General features: G+C 46.7%; 1 protein-coding gene across 3 annotated transcripts in view; it reads left to right on the forward strand.

Moving 5' to 3' along the window:
* Nucleotides 1-9488: 9488 nt before the first annotated feature.
* Nucleotides 9489-20574, forward strand: part of ARFGEF2 (ADP ribosylation factor guanine nucleotide exchange factor 2) — a 114394-nt gene continuing 103308 nt past the window's right edge. For all 3 annotated transcript variants that reach the window (XM_015148796.3, XM_028828499.2, XM_015148797.3), the window contains exon 1: nucleotides 9489-9788. In XM_015148796.3, the coding sequence (XP_015004282.2) occupies nucleotides 9668-9788 (121 nt within the window). In that variant the 5' untranslated portion in view covers nucleotides 9489-9667. The remainder of the gene's footprint in view (nucleotides 9789-20574) is intronic.

Genomic DNA, 20574 nt, shown 5'->3' on the forward strand with positions numbered 1-20574 from the left:
AGTTAATGTCCCTAGAACAGCCCTTATGCAATGACAGATGGGAACCTGGCGAATGAACATCTGGCTTCCTAATCCCTCAGCTGGGGTAACTCAGGCAGGTCTACATTGGCTCCCCAGCTCCCCAGTGGGGTTGAAACCTGGTGCCCTTGGAGGTCACCAGCTGGTGTCACACCTGCATTGGCTGCCTTCCCTTCTCCTCCCTGCTCCATACCCACGTCCCTGCTGATGGGTCCTGGGATCACCTCTCAGATACATGGGAATCCCTGTCATAGGGTTGTCTTTTGGGGGAGCCCAAACCAAGACACAGGGACAAAAATAAACCCCACAACTGTTGTGTGTGTTACATATTTACATTGAAGAAATTCACATTCTTTTAGTGCAGCTGGCCACAAAGAACACAAATAACCAGAATATAATTTACACTATAAATTATATGCAGGCGGATTTCCTGAGGTCAGGAGTTTGCAACCAGTCTGGCCAACATGGTGAAACTCCATCTCTACTAAAAATACAAAACAATTAGCCGGGCATGGTGGTGAGCGCCTGTAATCCCAGCTACTCGGGAGGCTGAGGCAGGGGAATTGCTTGAACCAGGGAGGTGGAGGTTGCAGTGAGCCGAGATAGCGCCACTGCCCTCCAGCTTGGGCGACAGAGTGAGACTCTGTCTCAAAATACATATACACGTAAACAAATAAATAAAATACATAAAACACACATGTACACATAATACATCTATATTACACACACATGCACACATGCTGTCTCCTTTGTAGAGAATTTCAAAAGTTTACATTTGAGGCTCCTCCTTCAAATGAGGCCCAGCCAAATGATGCTTCTGCCTCAAGTACCCCTCCTAGCCCTGACCTCAGAATTGAGGGGGTTGCATTTGAGTTTTGTCTTAAAGTACACATGGAAAATACACATTTCAGGCCGGGTGTGGTGGCTCAATCCTGTAATCTCAGCACTTTGGGAGGCTGAGGCAGGCAGATCACTTGAGGTCAGGAGTTCCAGACCAGCCTGGACAACATGGTGAAACTCCATCTCTACTAAAACTACAAAGATTAGCTGGGCGTGGTGGCGTGTGCCTGTAATCCCAGCTTCTTGGGAGGCTGAGGTGGGAGAATCGCTTGAACCCAGGAGGCAGAGGTTGCAGTGAGCCAAGATTGCGCCACTGCACTGCAGCCTGGATGACAGAGCAAGAGTCCATCTCAAAAAAAAAAAAAAGAGAGAGAAAAGAGAAGAGACATTTTGAGGGGAATGGTGGCGGGGGGGACGGGGCTGGGGACAGCCTGAGCAATGGCATATAGAGACAGGCACTCTGGGAGCAGCCCGGAGGTCACCAGTGTGGCCAGGAGTATAAAGAGTGCCTGTGTACAGTGGGAAGAAACCAGCTGGAAAGGCAGACAGCAGGCACAGCCACAGGCCCCGAGCGACATGCGTATTACCACTTCATGGAACGACCTATCACTCAGAGGAGAGCAGGGAGTCGGAGCAGACATTCTCAGTTGCCAACGTTATTAGTCAGGATTAGGTTCAGCTGTCAAGGATGGGCAACCAAAAATAAAAGGTGTTTCTTTCTACTTCATGTAAAAATCAGTAAGTAAGCATCCCAGAACTGGCATGACTCCCCAGAATGTCAGGGACCCAGGAACCTTCTCTCTGTCACTTTGATGACAAATCTGTTTCAAAGATTGCAGCCGAGCATGGTGGTTCACGCCTGTAATCCCAGCACTTTGGGAGGTCAAGGCGGGCAGATCCTTTGAGACCAGGAGTTCGAGACCAGCCTGGGCAACATGGTGAAACTCTGTCCCTATCAAAAAATTTAAAAACTAGCCAGTGTGGTGGTGCGTACCTGCGGTCCCAGCCACTTAGGAGGCTGAGGTGGAAGGTTTGCCTAAACGTGGGAGTTCGAGGCTGCAGTGAGCTATGATCACATCACTGTACTCCAGTCTGAGAGACAGAGCAAGACTTTGTCTTAATTTTTTTAAAAAATTGTCTAGTAGTCTAGCACAGCCGCTGGACAGAGGGGCACTGGGAGGAGGATCGCTACACAAAGCACAATACGCCCAGCTAGATTCGATTTCAGGTAAATGGTGAATACTTTTTAGTCTAACCATGTCCCAATTATGGCATGGGACCCTCTTTTACTAAAAAAAGTATTTGCTGTTTATTTGAAATTCAAACGTAACTCAACATCCTGTATTTTTATTTTCTAAATCTGGCCACCATAACTGAAAGAGAGAGAGGACAGTGAGAGGGGAAGTGAGACAAGACCACAGGGGCAGGGACATAAAAATGGGGACAGACAGAGAAATAGGGACAAATAGAGAAAGAATAAAGGAGAGATGGACAAATACAGATATGGCCACAAGATGCCTGCAGTAGCAAAAGAGAAGAAGCAGAAAGTGGGCAGACCCAGAGACCACCTCCTAGACTGGGAAAGACAGGAGGGGAACAGCCCAGCCAGGGCAGAGTGGACAGGGGCCTAGCCAGAGTTCCTCCCCCAGGCAAGGCTAGGGAGGGCACAGTTTTTTAAAAAATTGCTGACCGGGCACAGTGGCTCACACCTATAATTCCAGCACTTTGGGAGGCTGAAGCAGGCAGATCACAAGGTCAGGAGATGGACACCATCCTGGCTAACATAGTGAAACCCCATCTCTACTAAAAAACAAACAAACAGACAAACTAACAAAAAACCAAAAAATTAGCCAGGTGTGGGGCTGAGTAACCCCAGCTACTCAGGAGGCTGAGGCAGGAGAATCATTTGAACCCTGGAGGGGGAGGTTGCCGTGAACCGAGATTGCGCCACTGCACTCCATCCTGGGTGACAGAGCAAGACTCAGTCTCAAAATAAAAAAAAAATTGCTGCTAGAACTCCAGCCATTAAGTCTGCATTCCAGTCAACAGAACCAAGGAAGAGTAGAAGAAAGGCACTTCCTGTAAATTACATCCAATCTGCCAGAATTTAGTCACATGGGCACAACCAGAGGGGCTGAAAACTGTGGTCCTTAATCCAGGTGGTCATGTACCCAGCTAAAGTTTGAAATTACTTTTCTTTTTTCTTTTTCTTTTTTCTTTTTTGTTTTTTTAAGAGACATGGTCTTGCTCTGTCGCCCAGGCTGGAGGCCAGTGGCATGATCATGGCTCTCTGTAGCCTCAACCTCCTGAGGCTCAAGGAATCCTCCTGCCTCAGCCTCCTGAGTAGCTGGAACCACAGGTGCATGTCACCCCACCCAGCTAATTCTCTTTTTTTTTTTTTTTTTTTTTGTGGGGAGGGCGGTCTCATCATGTTCCCCAGCTGGTCTCAAACTCCTGGCTCAAGTGATCCTCCTGCCTTAGCCTCTCAAAGTGTTGGGATTACAGGTGTGAGCCACTGAGCCCAGCTGAAGTTTCTCTTCTTTTCTCTTCTTTTCTTTTCTTCCTTCCTTCCTTCTTTTTTATTTATTTATTTATTTATTTTTGAGAGTGTCTTGCTCTGTTGCCCAGGCTGGAATGCAGTGGCACAATCTTAGCTCGCTGCAACCTCCACCTCCCAGGTTCAAGCAATTATCTTGCCCTAGCCTCCTGAATAGCTGGGACTACAGGTGCGCACCACCACACCCAGCTAATTTTTGTATTTTTAGTAGCGACAGTGTTTGCCATGTTAGCCAGGCTGGTCTCGAACCCCTGACCTCAGGTGATCCACCCGCCTCGGCCTCCCAAAGTGCTGGGATTACAGGCATGAGTCACCGGTCCCAGCCAACATTTCTATTTTTAAGGAAGAAGAGGAAAATGGATCCTGACACTGCCCCTTCATCTTTCTTGCTGGAATAGGGATGTTTTGCCTGCAACTGTGGCATCTTTAAAGACCATTACTGTACCTACCATATAGAAACAAGTGGTGCTCCAAATAACTGCTGATTGAATATTAAATCCTATTAACCCTACTCAAGCCACTTCCATCCATTCAGTCATTCATTCATTCAGTCCATGAATAGTTATAAAGCACCTACTATGTGTTCTGGGCATAGAGCTATGAAAAAGACAATGTCTCTGCCTTAATGGAATTCACATTCTGCCTGTGGAAGACAAGATGATAAGTGAGCAAACACATTGTGGAAACCCAACTTTTTCTTTAAAGATGGAGCCTAAAAATTTTCCCCTTGAGTGTGGGCTGGACTTAGCCACTCACTTCTCACACAACTATGTGTAAAGGAAAATTGCATTTTGTCTGGAACGTTACCAAATACTGTTCACAATTTGAAGACCACATCACCTGTATTTATATCTACCACGGTATTTGAGTCGCCAAAACAGCACTCTTGGTCAGACTACATGGTGGGCCACTTTGGAATTGGTCATAAAAATTGCTTCTGCTTGGCCAGGCGCGGTGGCTCATGCCTGTAATCCCAGCACTTTGGGAGGCCGAGGCGGGTGGATCACGAGGTCAGGATATCGAGACCATCCTGGCTAACACGGTGAAACCCTGTCTCTATTAAAAATACAAAAAATCAGCCGGGTATGGTGGCGGGCACCTGTAGTCCCAGCTACTTGGGAGGCTGAGGCAGGAGAATGGCATGAACCCGGGAGGCGGAGCTTGCAGTGAGCTACTAAGTGTCAGGTCATTTGTCACGCAGCAACAGATAACTAATATACAGATAAATAAACATCATCATTTCAAATTCAGTTCAGTGCAACTAACAAAAGATGATATGGAAGCAGGTGGTGGAGGCAGGAGGGATAAAACTGGGAGGCTGGTGACCTTGTGGGTGACATCGAGCTGAGAACAGAGTGGTGGGAAGGGGGCAGCCATTGGTGCTTTCCAACCCTAGCAGATACTACACTCCCTCTTTTATAACTGCAAGGCCTTTTTTAGCTATTCTGAAATGAAATTCAAAGATAATAAAATCTTCCTACACACAGTTTTAATAAGACTACGAAGGTGAAACAAAAGGCATGCAATGTATAATTTGCAAATTTTATTTCAATAGATAAATACTCAGATACAATTACACTAGAAGGTGTAATGAAGCAGGCGAATGCTGGAACCTAAAAGTGGGATCCCCTGGAATTGCCACAGCTATATTTGCAGGCTGATCGGGGTGCCCTAGCAGCAAATCAGATACCATAGCTGGTGTAAATGACAGTAATGTGGCTTTAAAGTGGTAAATGATATTTGATACAGTTTCAGACAAAATACATTTTTCTGGCCAGGTGTGGTGGCTTACTCCTGTAATCCCAGCACTTTGGAAGGTGGAGGTAGGAGGATTGACTGAGACCAGGAGTTTGAGACCAACCCGGGCAATACAGGGAGACCCTACCTCCACAGAAATATTTAACAATGAGGTACAGTGGCACACACCTGTAGTCCCAGCTACTCTGGAGGCTGAATTTGGAGGATCATTTGAGCCCAAGAGGTGGAGGCTGCAGTGAGCCATGATCACGCCACTGCACTCCAGCCTGGGCAACAGAGTGAGACTGTCTCAAAAAAAAAAATTGTAAAATTAGCCAGACATGGTGGCACACATCTGTAATCTCGGCACTTTGGGAGGCAAAGGTGGGAGGATCGCTTGAGCCAGCAGTTCCAGACCAGCAGGGACAACATAGGGAGACCCCCATCTCTACAAAAATATTTTTTCAAATTAGCTGGGCATGGTGTTGCATGCTCCTGTAATCCTAGCTACCCAGGAGACTGAGGTGAGAGGATCACATGAGCCCAGGAGGTCAAGGCTGCAGTGAGCTATGATCACACCACTGCACTCCAGCCTGGGTGATGGAGTGAAACCTTGTCTCAAAATACCAATATATATATACACACACACACATATATACACACACATACACACACACACACACACACACACACATATATATTTCCCTTGAATTGCAATTATTTACATTTCTGGAAAATGTGGTGATATTAAATCTATACAAGGGCCGGGCACGGTGGCTCACGCCTGTAATCCCAGCACTTTGGGAGGCCAAGGTGGGTGGATCACAAGGTCAGGAGTTCAAGACCAGCTTGGCCAACATAGTGAAACCTCGTCTGTACTAAAAATACAAAAAAAATTAGCCAGGCGTGGTGGCAGGTGCCTGTAATCCCAGCTACTCAGGAGGCTGAAGCAGGAGCATCGCTTGAGCCTGGGAGGCAGAGGTTGTAGTGAGTGGACATCATGCCACTGCCCTTCAGCTTAGGCGACAGTGCGAGACTCCATCTCAAACAAAACAAAACAAAACAACAACAACAAAAAACAACAACAACAAAACCTACAGAAAAGAAACACGTTATATGTAAAGCAGATTTAGATTCTAGGCTCAGATCGTTATCAATAAGTTTTTCATCTCCAGGCATGTCCGGCCACGTGGCATACATTGAATTGTTTGTTAGATAGGATTGCTCAGCTCTCTGCAGGATGTGATCTAGTATTCCTGCTTCCTCTATTACGACAACAAAAATATCCCCCCAACAAAATTTCAAAATGCCCCTGGGGGTGGTACTGCCTTCACTGAGAAGCACTGATTAAGAGGGACAGAAACATGTAAGTCAAGCCTTTGATGGGAACAAAAAGGAGCCCAGAGTGGCCAGAGTCCTGAAGAAAAGGAGGAAGGAGATGAGGTCAGAGAAAATGGCTGGGTCCCTATCACACCTTGTTGGCCACAGTGTGATACTGAACTTGGACTCAATTCCAAGGGCAATAGGGAGCCTCTGTTGGATTTTCAGCAGGGCAGTGACATAGTCTGGCCTTGCTGTGTGTGTGTGGTGCGGGGGGCGGGTGGGATGGGCTCAAAATGTGTGACTCAGCAGACTGCACTGTACTCTTTCGAGAATTTCATTCATTCATTCATTCAACACACAAGGATTGAGGTGTGTCTCAGTGATCTATTGCTATGTAACAAGCAAGACCCCAAAATGTATTGGCATAAAGTAACAATTTATTGTTTTCTGCTATTCTGTGGGTCGGCTGGGCAGTTTTTCTGCTGGTCTCACTAGTCACTCGTGATGCTGTATTCAGCTGGTGGGTCAGCTGGGAGAGTTGGAATGACTGGGTTCCCTATCCATGTGCTCTTTCTTCTGGGGCTGCCACCATTTTGTTGTTAATGTTGTTGTTTGAGACAGGGTCTTGCTCTGTCTCCCAGGCTGGAAAGCAGAGGTACAGTCACGGCTCACTACAGTCTCCACCTCCTGGGCTCAAGCAATTTTCCCACGTCAGCCCTCCAAGTAGCTGGGAGTACAGGCAGGCATCACCACTCCTGGCTAATTTTTTAAATTTTTTGTAGCATCAGGGTCTTGATGTGTTGTCCAGGCTGGTCTCGAACTTCTGGGCTCAAGTGATCCTCCCGCCTCAGCCTCCCAGTGTTGGAATTACAGGCATGAGCCACTGATCTGCCCGGGGCTGCTTCTGAGTGTCATGCAGCATTCCCAGGCAGCAAAGGAAGAAGTGAGCCAGGGCTGTTGATGCTCTGGAACTTGTGCAGCCTCTTTTGTGTCACATTCTATTGGTCAAGACCAGTCACAAGGCTAGTCCAGGTTTAGGCTGGCGGAGAAACAAACTCTACCTCTTGCTGGGAGTGACTGCGAAATCGCATTACAAGCAGTGGAACTTACAGAATTTAAGGCCATGAAACATTCAACGTGACTATGGACCAGGCCCTGGGGATACAGCCTGCCCTTCTGCAACCGTGCTTTAGTGAGACAAGCAATAGTCAACACGTACAAAAGCTCAGAAAGTGCTGTGGAAAACATCAGCTAGGGAGAGAGGGGGCTACTTGAGACAGGTCAGGGAAAGCTTCCCACAGACATCTGAGCTGAGACCTGAGCACTGGAGCATGCCTGCCTGGGATGTCTCTGCCTCTGAAGTTTCCAAGAAAGACAATTGTCTTTGCATAAGCCCATGGCTGCCCTTGGGGGAGGCAGGGTCTAGGGGATACCACTAATGGTTGCTGTGATAGCATCATTGTTGTGGGATGGAGTGGAAGCTGCCTTGGGGCCAGAGTATCCATCCTCCAACGCCCATTTGCAGGCTGTCTGACACTGACCATCTGGGTTTCTTCCCCTGACTCCCAAAGCCCAGGTCCAGTTCACTGCACTGTGAGGGTTCACAGGTTTATAATACAATAAACTCCAGAGGGAAGTCAGTGCTTCCTGGTGGCACCATGCACAGCCGCGACATTCAATAAACAGAAGTTCACTGAACTGCAGGGTCACTGCTGCTGTGACAGGTGGGTCATATGGATGTGTGTATCTTGCTACGGGCTGTGGTGAAACCCTGCTTGTGGAGAATAGACATAAACACACCTTCTCTCTCTCCCTCTGTGTCTTCCTTTCACCTCCCCTCTCCCTCCACCCCTTCCATTTCCTCTTCTCCCAGCATGTTCTTTCCATTCTTCCTCACCTCCTTCCCCTTCACCTCCTTCCTACACCATTCCTTTTTCCATCTCTTTCCTCTTTCCCTAACTTCTGTTCCTCTCATCTTTTTCCTTCTTTTCTGCTCTTCCTCTGACAGCTCCCCTTCCTACCTCCTCTTCCTTCACCCTTTCTACTACTTTCACCTCCTCTCATTTCCACCTCTTTCTTTTTCACTTCCCCTCTCCCTCCGGTCTTTCTCCTCACTTTTTCTTTTACCTTTGTGCCTCCCTCTCACCTCTTCCCACATCACCTCATCTCCTCCATAACTACCTCACCTCCTTTTTTTTCTTTTTTCTTTTTTTTTTTTTGAGACAGGGTCCCCTTCTGTGGCCCAGGCTGGAGTGCAGTGGTACCATCACAGATCACTGCGGCCTCAACCTCCGAGGCTCAAGTGATCCTCCCACCTCAGCCTCCCGAGTAGCTGGGACCACAAGCAGTGCCACCAGTCCCGGCTGTTTTACTTTTTATTTTGTAGGGAAAGGGTCTCCCTATGTTGCCCAGGCTGGTCTCGAACACCTGGGCTCAAGCGATGCTCCCGCCTTGGCCTCCGGAAGCGCTGGGATTAGAGGCCTGAGCCGCCGCGCCGGGCCTCCCCCACTCCCCCGCCGCCGCCTTCTCATCTCCTTTCTCCTTCCTCCTTCCTCCTGACGCCTCTTACTCCCGATCACCTCTCATTCATTCACTAGCTTCCAGTCCTCGCTCCCTCACCTCTTTTCTTTCCTACTCGCCTTCTCCTCTTACCCCTTCTCCTTGTCACCGTTCTCTTTTTTGCCAGTCCTCTCGTTCCCCTTCCTTTCCTCCTCCTCATCTCCTCTCTTACCGCGTCATCTCCATTCTCGTGCTCCCCTTCACCTCCTGTTACCCTGCGCTTCTCTCCTCTCATCTCCATCACCACCGCTCCTCCCTTTCACCTTTCTTTAGCCCCCACGTCCCCTATACCCTTCGCCCATGCCCGCTCCCCTTCCCACCTTCTCTTCTTCCCTCCACCCTCCCTTTCTGTCTCTCGCCCACCTGACTCCGCTCCGCCCCCAGCCGTAGGCTCCGCCCCGCTGGGGGTCACGGGGCCGACGGACGCTAGGCGGCCGTAGCGGCCTCGCCAGTCACGTGGTCACGTGACGCGCTCCAACATGGCGGCGCCGTGGGGCCGAGGTGTCGCTTCCTGACGGGGCGGCGGGGACTGACGCGGCCGGTGCCGGCCGGGACGCCGGGCCCGCAGCCTAGCTCGCCATCTCGCTCACGCCGCCCGCCCGCGGGGCTGTCAGCCCCCGCTGGGCCGGGGCCATGCAGGAGAGCCAGACCAAGAGCATGTTCGTGTCCCGGGCCCTGGAGAAGATCCTAGCCGACAAGGAGGTGAAGCGGCCCCAGCACTCCCAGCTGCGCAGGGCCTGCCAGGTGGCGCTCGGTGGGTGAGCCCCTCCCGCCCGGCCCCGCGCTGGCCTCAGCACGCCGGCCGTTGCCCTAGCCTACTCGGCCTTGGCCCGGCCTCCTGGCCTCCGCTTTCCCCCCGATCCCGAATTCCACCCTCCTGGCCTCCTCCTCATTATACCCCTAGGGGAAGTGTTGCCCGGGCAGCTCGGGACTGGCCCAAGGTCACCTAGCAAGTTGGTGACAACCAGAGCTTGTTCCTCAGGGTTCCGACTCAGGACTTTTGCCACGATTCCTTGTCGCCCTGTTTCCTGGTTCCTCCCCTCACCACCTCCAGGTCCTAGAAGCAGTAGCCCTTGCCCCAAGTTTTTTCGTTACCTGAGCTCTGCTAATTGAGGTTTCCCTAGGTGAACAGAGCATGTAGGAAGAGCCGTCCAATTGGTTTAGGGAAACCCCTGATTCTTGTTTTAGAAGTGCCCGTTGGAGAATGTTTTCCTTTCGTTTGGGGATCTCCCATAGCTCTTTCCCTCAAGAAAGGATTGTAGAGGGTGTTCTGGATCTCCCAGTCATTGTAGTGAGCAAGACATCTGCCTATTCCTAGCAGTCCACTAAAATACAAGGCCTTTAGAGCAAAGATACTTGTCTGACTTATTCATTGCTGTATCCCCGGCGCACAGTAGGTGCTCAATAAATATTTGCTAATTGAATGGACCCTCGGATTATGGAAAGAGAATTCTAACTCATAAAGGCTTGGTAATTGATACCAAAATCACTATCCTATTTTTCAGTTTTAATCGTTTAACAAATATTTATCGAGTGCCCACTGCATACCAGGTACTGAGAATTCAGTGGGGAACAAGACGGACATGGTCCTTACCCCTATGGAGCTTATACTCGAAAAGAGGAGACAAAGTAATTAAATAAAACAATAGATGAGGTATTTTGGAATACTAATAAATACTATTGTGAAAATAAAAGAGCAAGATGTGATAAAGAGGGCTTGAGGACTGCTTTCCATAGGGTGGTCAGGAAAGTAATCTTTTCCGAGAGGGTGACATTTGAGCTGAGTACTGAAAGGCAAGAACTATCCACCATGTGGAGTTTCAGAAGAGAGTTCTTGGTGGGAGAATCCATACATTTGACCAGAGCTGTCTTCAACTAATTCACTGCCCCAAAGGCTTTGGTTTGGAATCTGTAAAGACCTGTTTTTCCTAACAAATTGAGCAAATAGAAAGTTTGATTTTTAGTCACAGAGTTTGAGATTGTTATCACCTTTCTCCCTTCAATTGCTACAAAGTATAGAGTAGTGTTCTTTTGGCATTTAGAAATAGGCTGGTGAACTTTGCACTTCCCTGGGAAGAAGGTCCCTTGCTTTCATCAGATTCTCAGAGGGGCCTGAAATTCCCTCAGGGGCCAACTATTGATGCAGAGGTGGCAGTCTAGATAATCTGAAAACAGTTGCTAGTCCATGAAATTCAGGATCAGTGGAAGGAATTTACTGAGATTTAGATTTTTAAAGCTTTTCTATTACAATAACCAAGGCTAACTGTTGGGTATTGTTTTATCAGCAATGTGGGATAAGCACTGCAAAGCAGTTTGTTAGTTAGGCAAGAGCCTGGTATTTATAACTCCACGTTGAAATCTGCCTGGACTCTATCCTCTCAATATTGTTGTGGAGGTTTCAAAATAGTTATTTGGCAGAATAGTTTTTATTTTCTCTTCAGAAAACTTCTTAACATAAAATTTTTACCAAAGTGTGCATCACATTATTGGAACCTACTTATAAAAATGTCACCTGGATCATAAAGGGCCGTTAACGCTGAGAATTTAGTAGATATTTTCAGATCGTATCTTTGTTCAGAAGTTCAAATTTTGCTGATGCAAGTTGTGGAATGCATGTTTTCAGTTTTTAGGAGTGAATTGTAAGAAATGGCCTAGATAGGGAGTAATTTGACTACAGGTTATATGAATCACAAATTGGGGTTGTGCCGACGGCATAATAGGAACTATCATAAGGGAACCGATGCATAATGTTAAGTGACCATCTTTTTAAAGAGAATAATTGTGTGTCATTGCTGTTAAATAGAAATGACTGCTTTTACTTAGAGTAGAACACATAGCATAGTGCCTGGTGCTATTTCACTCTGCCTCTCAAGGCCCAGTCTTGTGTCCAGTAGTCCCATTGAAGAAGAGAAATTTGGGGCCGGGTGCGGTGGCTCATGCCTGTAATCCCAGCACTTTGGGAGGCCGAGGCGGACAGATCACAAGGTCAGGAGGTCGAAACCATCCTGGCTAACACGGTGAAACCCCGTCTCTACTAAAAATACAAAAAAATTAGTTGGGCGTGGTGGCGGGCACCTGTAGTCGCAGCTCCTTGGGAGGCTGAGGCAGGAGAATGGCGTGAACCCAGGAGGCGGAGCTTGCAGTGAGCCAAGATTGCGCCACTGCACTCCAGCCTGGGCGACAAAGCGAGACTCTGTCTCAAAAAAAAAAAAAGAAAGAGAAATTTGGAAAAATAGCTGAAATGAGCCAGTGTATAAGGAGCAGCTATGTGGTATTTTAGAGATTACCATATGTAGATTCTTAATTGTGATAAGAGGAACTGTAAATGACGGCTCAAAGTTGAAATGCTTGGATGATAAAGAGCATTTACAGGAAACAGCTTCTGTGATATGATTCCGCCAACTGTAGCATACTGGGGGAGGGGATCAGGGCTGCAGGGGCTGTATAGTGTAGATGTTAGCTAGGAGTGTATTCTTTGGGACTCTAGACTTCTGTGTTTAAACCTCCTGCCTTCCACTTGCTACCTTTGTGATCTTGGACAAGTTATTTAATCTTATACCTTCCTCATAGGATTATTGTAAAGATTAAGTTAATTGACATGTACAGAAAACTTGGCATGTAGTAGGTGCTCAGTAAATGCTTGCTGCTATTACTATTTGTTTTTTATTACTATTTTAAGCTGTGACAAACCACAGAAGCTGTAAGTACTCTGGTTTGATGTTCTTTACCTTGGTTCCTCGTTCAGGAATGACTTATTGCTCTATTTGGTTTGTAGATGCAATAAATAAGAATGTAATTACATGATTGAAAGGCTGTGTTGGGGTATTAACTTACTAAACTCAATGAAGACAGGGGTTGTTCCTTGTAAAAATTGTGATAATCGTGATGGAACAGATTTGGAGTAATCTCAATGATTCATCTGCACTATATACCAAAAGCATAGATAGGGACTGTCCAATTAGGGGATAGTGTCCTTCCAACCTTTATCTGGAGAAATCAAGAGAGCCTGTGAGAGTGTTCATCGCCCCAGGGACCCTGTTGCTCTTTACCTTGTTAATGAAACTTTGATATATATTAATAATCTTCAACCTTTCAGCCCTCTGTTGGAGAATATAATTACATTCTTAAACCTCCCTTTTGTAATTGTCTTATTTAAGACTCATCTTCTCCCATGATGTCTCTTTAAGTTATATTTCTGCTCTTAAACTATATGAAGTTTGGAGGCTTAATACGATAATCTATTTTAAAATTCGATATGGAAAAATGTATCTATGACTGGGCACTGTGGCTCATGCCTGTAATTCCAGCACTTTAGGAGGCCAAGGTGGGCAGATTGCTTGAGCCCAGGAGTTTGAGACCAGCCTGTGCAACATGGCAAAACCCCATCTTAAAAAAATACAAAAGTTACCTGGGTGTGGTAGTGCATGCCTGTAGTCCCAGCTACTTGGGAGGCTGAGGTGGGAGGATGACTTGAGCCTAGGAGGTGGAGGTTGCAGTAAGCTGAGATCATGCCATTGCACTCCAGCCAAGGCAACAGAGTAAGACCCTCACACAAAAGTGCTAAGTAATGGCTAAGTGCTCTATAATTACTAGTTGTCATTATTTTCTGCCATTATCAAGAACATGTAAAAAGAATAGTAAACATACATATTTTCATATGAAATTGAGTGACTTTTAAAGATCACATGTCATATTATATCTGTGTGATATCTACTATGTACTAAGCATTTCTGAGTTCCAGAGACAGTAAGATGGGCTTTTCATGCAATTTAGTTCTCATATTATCATCATTCCCACTGAGCCCCAGAGAAGTTAAGTTGGCCAGGGTAACTCAGTAAGTGATGGAACCAGGGTATAAACACAGGCAATCTGGCTCCATAGTCCAAGATCTTAACTGTTAACTACCATGTTTTCTTGCTTCTCCTTATGAAAGTTCTTATGTATAAAATACTCATGGAGTCTTTAAAACAATCAGTATACCACAGTGGAGTTTCAGGAAAGAGACCGTATGTTCTGTAGCTGAATTTTGAGATATATTTGAAAGCTTTGAGTCAAAAAGATAACAGCTCTTTTCTTCAGGTTTTAACTGCATATATGCTCGGTTTACTTTAATTAGGGGCTAATGGAAAGAAGGAAATGAGAGTAAAGAGCTGATTTCACATAAGCTTCATTTGAGTTATTCAGTTTTTCTTTTCTTTTTTTTTTTTTTTTTTGAGACAGGATCTTGCTCTCTGGCCCAGGCTGGGGTGCAGTGGTGGGGTGCGATCTCAACTCACTGCAACCTCTCCATCCCTGGCTCAGGTGATCCTCCCATTTCAGCCTCCCAAGTAGCTAGGACTACAGGGACACACCACCCACCCGGCTAATTTTTCTATTTTTAGTAGAGATGGGGTTTCTCTGTTGCCCAGGCTGGAGTTAATCAGTTTTTCTAATTGATGATCTCTCTTCATCAGCAGTAAACTCCCTCTTATTAATTCTGGAGTTGTGACCTGTTATTAATTCTGGATTGTGATTCATTTCTTTGGGTACAGCAGGCAATGGGAGACCAAGGCTAAGGAAGAGAGCAGCTTGCCCGTATCCACACAGCTGGTGGGGAAACGTAGCTGCAGCACATGATGTAGCTTCACATAGATCATAACATCCATTCTTAGATTTGCTCCTCCGTTTAATATATGGGATTTAGGATGCAGATGGGTCATTGGTGACCTTAACTTGAGCTGTTTTGGTGCTGTGATGGAGGTGAAAACCAGACTGGCATGGGTCGAGGCCTGGGAGGTGAGGAAACAGATGGTGAGCATAGACAGCTCTCCCAGAGTTTGGTTGTGTTGTAAAGAGGAGGAAGGAGTGGCTCCTGGGAGTTGTTTGTTTATTTAAAGGTAGAAAAGACTTTAACTTTAAATATTGTTAAGGGATCCAGTTAAGGAAGTATATTCCTAAATCTTAGTTGTATATGGATGTGTATAAAACATACAAATGGGCATTTATCATATGGACATCTGTGTATTCAGAAAAACCATTCTCATCATGAGGATTACTGTGAAATTTGAAAAATAAAAAAAACCTCTAAATTGACATAACATGGCCAGGCACGGTGGCTCACACCTGTAATCCCAGCACTTTGGGAGGTCGAGGCGGGCGGATCACTTGAGGCCAGGAGTTCAAGACCAGCCTGACCAAAATGGCAAAACCCCATCTCTACTAAAAATACAAAAATTAGCTGGGCGTGGTAGCGCGCACCTGTAATCCCAGCTACTCGGGAGGTTGAGGCAGGAAAATCACTTGAACCCGGGAGGTGGAGGTTGCAGTGAGCCGAGATGGCACCACTGCACTCCAGCCTGGGCAACAGAGCAAGACTCCGTCTCCAAAAAATAAATAAATAAATAAATAAATAAATTGACATAATAAGACTTTAAATTGAAATGAAGAAAAAAGCCTTTAATTTTAGCAAATTCTAGTGTTTTGATTACACATTGTGTTTACAAGTGCTGTGTATCATAAAAATGTTGCGAAATAACAGTACTCAGGACCCTGGAAGATTACTTTTTGTTGGAAACCACTGTGGATTCTTCAGGAGGAGGTTATCTGTCTAGAAGCGGCATCAAAAAACTGGATTGTTGTTGATTATTTAAAAGCATTTGTATGTAGGATTCGCAGAGAGTTGATTGAGAGTTTGAAACTTTGATTTGCTTATTGATAGTCCAGTGATCCCTCTTTGGGCAGCAGTTTTCCAGGGTGGTAAAGATAATAATACTTTCGTCACAGAATTATTGCAAAGGTTAAATGAACTGTTCAGTAAGTAACTGGCACAGTACCTGGCACCTAATAGATGACCTGCTGAAATTCAGAGGCATTGGTGTTGCAATCTTTTCAAATTTAATTTAATTTAATTTTTTTGAGACAGAGTTTTGCTCTGTCACCCAGGCTGGAGTGCAGTGGCGAGATCTTGACTCACTGCAAGCTCCGCCTCCCGAGTTCACACCATTCTCCTGCCTCAGCCTCCTGAGTAACTGGGACCACAGGTGCCCGCCACAACACCCGGCTAATTTTTTGTATTTTTAGTAGAGACGGGGTTTCACTGTGTTAGCCAGGATGGTTTCCATCTCCTGACCTTGTGATCCGCCCGCCTCAGCCTCCCAAAGTGCTGGGATTACAGGCGTGAGCCACTGCGCCCAGCCAGTGTTGCAATCTTTAAAGGAAAAGGAATTGAATGCTTGCCTTTCTCTGCTTCCCCTATTAGTTGGTTTATAGACCTTTTTGCAAGTCTCCAGCATGAGAGAAGCAGTGGTTGGATAGAATGAATTTAGAGCTCTATCCTGTACTTGTAAATCTCAGGGGAGAGTCTGCAAGCAGTGCTAGGGAAAACAGTAAGACCATTCTTCATGAAAAAGAGTGAACTTGTGAAAATGTGTACTTAATCAGCAAGAACATGGAGTGTCCTATATAAATAGCTCAGAGCTGTGTTTAGCTCTCGCCAGTTTCACCAGGCTTAGGGGGCCTGCCAGGAAAATACTTGACTTTCTTTCGAGCAAGGTTATCCTAGAAAAAATAGTTTTGCATTTGCTGATTCATTTCTGAAACCTTCCAGTGGGAAGCTCATTTCTGTTTAGTGTCTTGGGTGTAAATAAGCCTTCTGGCTTGATATTTTATAGTTTTATACCTTTGTGAGAACAGCCTTGTTGTGCTAGGACACAAAATTCTTAAGTTTTCCTTCCGTCCTAGGGAGTGGTCAGTGTATATTTGTTGTTCTGAATATAGTCCTTTTGCCTGTTGACTAAACCAGGCCCAACATTTATTCTGAAGATATTTATTTGGATATCACCCCTGATGTCATAATGTAGAGGGATCAAAACAAACAAGGACCCTGTTCTGAAGGAGTTCGCAGTTGAATGGGGGAGATGGGCGTTGTTCAGAGGATACGCCCTCTAGGTCATAATAACAACCCAAGAAGTACTGAAGGAGATACTTGGTTCTGCAAGGGCAGTTAACAGAGGGATGAGGGAAGACTTCCCTGAGAAAGTCTCACTCAGTCATTGAGAATTAAGTAGTTGGGGGTGGGAGGCATTTCAGCAGAGGGAACAGCCTGAGTGAAGGCTCTATGGCAGAGAGGAACACAGCTGTTGGGGACACTGAAAGAGGCCAGTGTGCGGTTGGAACACTACTTGAGCAGAGAGTGGAGATGGAGTGAGAGATGTAGGCCAAGACCCCAACATGCGAGGTCTGGAGGTCATGGCTAGGAGTTTGATTTTTTAGGTCAGAAGCAGTGAGATGACATGGAGGAGTTTTATTTTTATAATTAATTAATTAATTAATTAATTTTTTGAGATGGAGTCTCGCTTTGTCGCCCAAGCTGGAGTGCAGTGGTGCGATCTTGGCTCACTGCAAGCTCTGCCTTCCGGGTTCACACCATTCTCGTGCCTCAGCCTCCTAAGTAGCTGGGACTACAGGCGCCCGCCACCACGCCCAGCTAATTTTTTATATTTTTAGTAGAGATAGGGTGTCACCATGTTAACCAGGATGGTCTCTATCTCCTGACCTCGTGATTCGCCCGCCTCGGCCTCCCAAAGTGCTGGGATTACAGGCATGAGCCACCGTGCCCGGCTGACACTGAAGAATTTTAAACCAGAAAGCAAGTGTTAGGATGACCAGGTGTGTTATTTTGGAACGATCATTTGGACCACTGTGTTTAGAACATCTTAGGGGAAGACCAGAGGGATTGCCAAGGAACCAATGAAGAGACCATCTTAGTCAATTTTGTGCTGCCGTAATAGAATGCTACTCACTGGGCGATTTATAAAGAACAGAAGTTTATTTGGCCCACAGTCCAAGAGCATGGCACTAGCATCTAGCTAGGGTCATCCTATGGCGGAAGGCGAGAGAGGAAATGAGGCTTGAACTCATCCTTTTATCAGAAGCCCACTCGTGCAGTAACATATTAGTCCACTCATGAGGGCAGAGCCCTTGTAACCTAATCACTTCTTAAAGGCTCCACTCATACCATCACAGTGGCAATTAATTTGCAGCAGAGTTTTAGTGGGGACATTCAAACCATTGCAGGCAGTTACCATTTTTTAGCTGAGAGATATTTTGGCCTGGATTAGTGGTGACAATAGAAGTAGAGCAAAGAAAATGAATTTCCAACCTGGTTAGAAGATGAAGCCAACAAAACCTTGTGATGGAGCGAGTAAGAGCATGGGAAAGAGGATTGATAAGCTTGATTCCCCGATTGCTGACTCACCCAGCTGAGTGGATGCTGCCTCTTTTTAAGATGGGAATGAACTGATACATAGTATGTCAAGGGTGATAAATACTATGAAAAAAGACTAGAAAGATCCATCAGAGTAAAGTGAGAGAAAAAGCAGGTAAGGAGATACAGGGCGACAAGGGGGTGGCAGTATTAGGTGGTGAGGAAGTCTCGTGAAGAGGACATCGGAGCAGGGATCTGAAGGAAGTGAGGTGGTGAGCCATGGAGATGTCTAGGGGGAGGGAGGGCATTCCCAGGAGCAGGAATAGCTCCTGCAAAGGCCCTGGGACAGAAATGTGCTTGGTGTGTTCGAGCAAGTAGGCCAGGGCCAGGGTGGTAGAAGGCGAGAGCAGAGGTATAGCAGGGGCCAGATCACGTAGACGTTTGGAGGCCAAGATTTAGAGTTTTAATTTTACGTGGAGTGGGATGGAAAGCTACTGGAGCATTTTGAGCAAAGGAGTGATGTGATCTGAATTACATTTTGAGGGCATCCCTCTGGCTGCTGTTAAGAAAAGCTGTAGGGTGGAAGGGAGGATAATTGCTGAAGCATTGAGACCAGTTACAAGACCATTTTGATGGCCCAGGTGGGAGATAACGGTTGCTTGGTCTAGGGTGATGGTGGTGGCCTAGTGTGGTAAGAAGGGATCATCACTGTTCAATCAGGTTCTAGATATTATGGATAGTGTGAAGTTCCTGAGAAGGCAGATAGGGATGGGATATGACAGAGGTGGAGGGGTTGGACACCCACTCCCTTATAGCAGGAGAGAGCAGAGAGCAGGCCAGAAGTAGGTCAGATTGTAGGTTTGTTAACAGCAAGCTGAGGGAGTCTCCTTGTGCCCACTTCTAATTTCTGAGTGAAGTAGGAGGCCACTCCATTGGATGTGAGTAAAGAGGATGGCAGTGGAACAGTGATGATCGGGAGGGGAGAGATGGGCTGTTGAGGGTGGAGAAATGTGCAGTAGCCATCGTGGAGAGTGAGAGGTGACCAAATTACTGGGTAGCATTTCAGGTTTCATTCGTGATGGGTAACTGGGGCTCTGTAGGCCTGCCAACCTGCCCTGTTGTCAGAGGTCTGCTTAGGTGGAGACAGGTGAAAAGGGAACACTAGTACAATCTAAGTTTGGGATTTTGCCACAAGTTAAGACTAAAGGTCAGAGAGCGTCCAGGCTGTTGATTGCGTGTCATCTGATAATAGCCCTGCTAATGGGATCTACCCTGGAAAATGAGGAAAAAGGAAAGCCAAGAGGTTGGCCATCTCAAGATTTGACAGGCCAGAGAGAGGTTCTACTGGGAGCAGTTGAGAGGGTCAGCTGGAAGGAGAGAAGAGGAAGGAGCTGGAAGTGCCCCAGTAATATATGGGGACAAGAGTCAGTGTGACCAGCCTCACCAGGCTGGCTTGGAGTGGAGGAGGACGTGGCAGGTGACTGGGAGCTGAAGGAATTGAGGGGCAGCATTGGTTTCTGTAGGGGGAAGCCTGCGACAGACAGATGTCTGAGGAGGGTTGAAGGGTTACTGTGGGATCTGGGGGCACTGGCCACTGATGGGATTGTTGGGCAGTGCTGGATTTGAGGTTGGTGATGGTCATTGTTGGACTTGCCTTGGGAGTGGAAGAGAGAATGCAAGCCGGTGTCAGAGGTGCTGATGAATGGAGGTGTGTGACCCAAGCGGTAACATCCAGAAAGGATTTCCTGCAAAGACAGCGTGGCTTTTCAGCTGCAGCTACCCCACCCTGCTCCAGTCTCCCTCATTTCCAGCCTGGAAATTGTTGCTAATTGCCCCATTGGCAGTTGGGAAAGCAACACCTGTTAAGATGTGGAGCAATAAAGTGGAGCAGGTATGCTGTGCCCTATACGCCTCTTCCTGCACCATCCTCCTCCTTCTGTCATCGTTGAGTGGCTCAGGAGTGCTGGCCCTCCAACAGACTGCCTGGGCATGGATCCTGACTTCAGAGTAGCACTTCTGGCTGTGATGTGGGCAGGTGGCTTAACCTCCCTGTGCTCAGATTCCTCACCTGTAAAACGGTTGTGGATGATTAGAGTGTTCCTGCCTCCCTGGGTTGTGGTGAGGACTGAATGAGCACCTGCCACTAGGAGGCAGTCAGTGAGTCAGCTATCATCATCATCATCATTAGGGTTCCACTCATTTTCCTTTTCCCTTGGCTTTACTTGATCCCATGGATGGCACTAGAGATTTTGCTTTAATATTGACTTCTTTTAAAATAAGAGCAAGAGAACTGACATTTATTGACCACCTACCCTGTGCCAGCCGCCGCCTTAGTCACCGCCAAGACTTCTCTCAT

The sequence above is a fragment of the Macaca mulatta genome, chromosome 10 (assembly GCF_049350105.2).
Source record: "Macaca mulatta isolate MMU2019108-1 chromosome 10, T2T-MMU8v2.0, whole genome shotgun sequence".
Lineage (NCBI taxonomy): Eukaryota > Metazoa > Chordata > Mammalia > Primates > Cercopithecidae > Macaca > Macaca mulatta.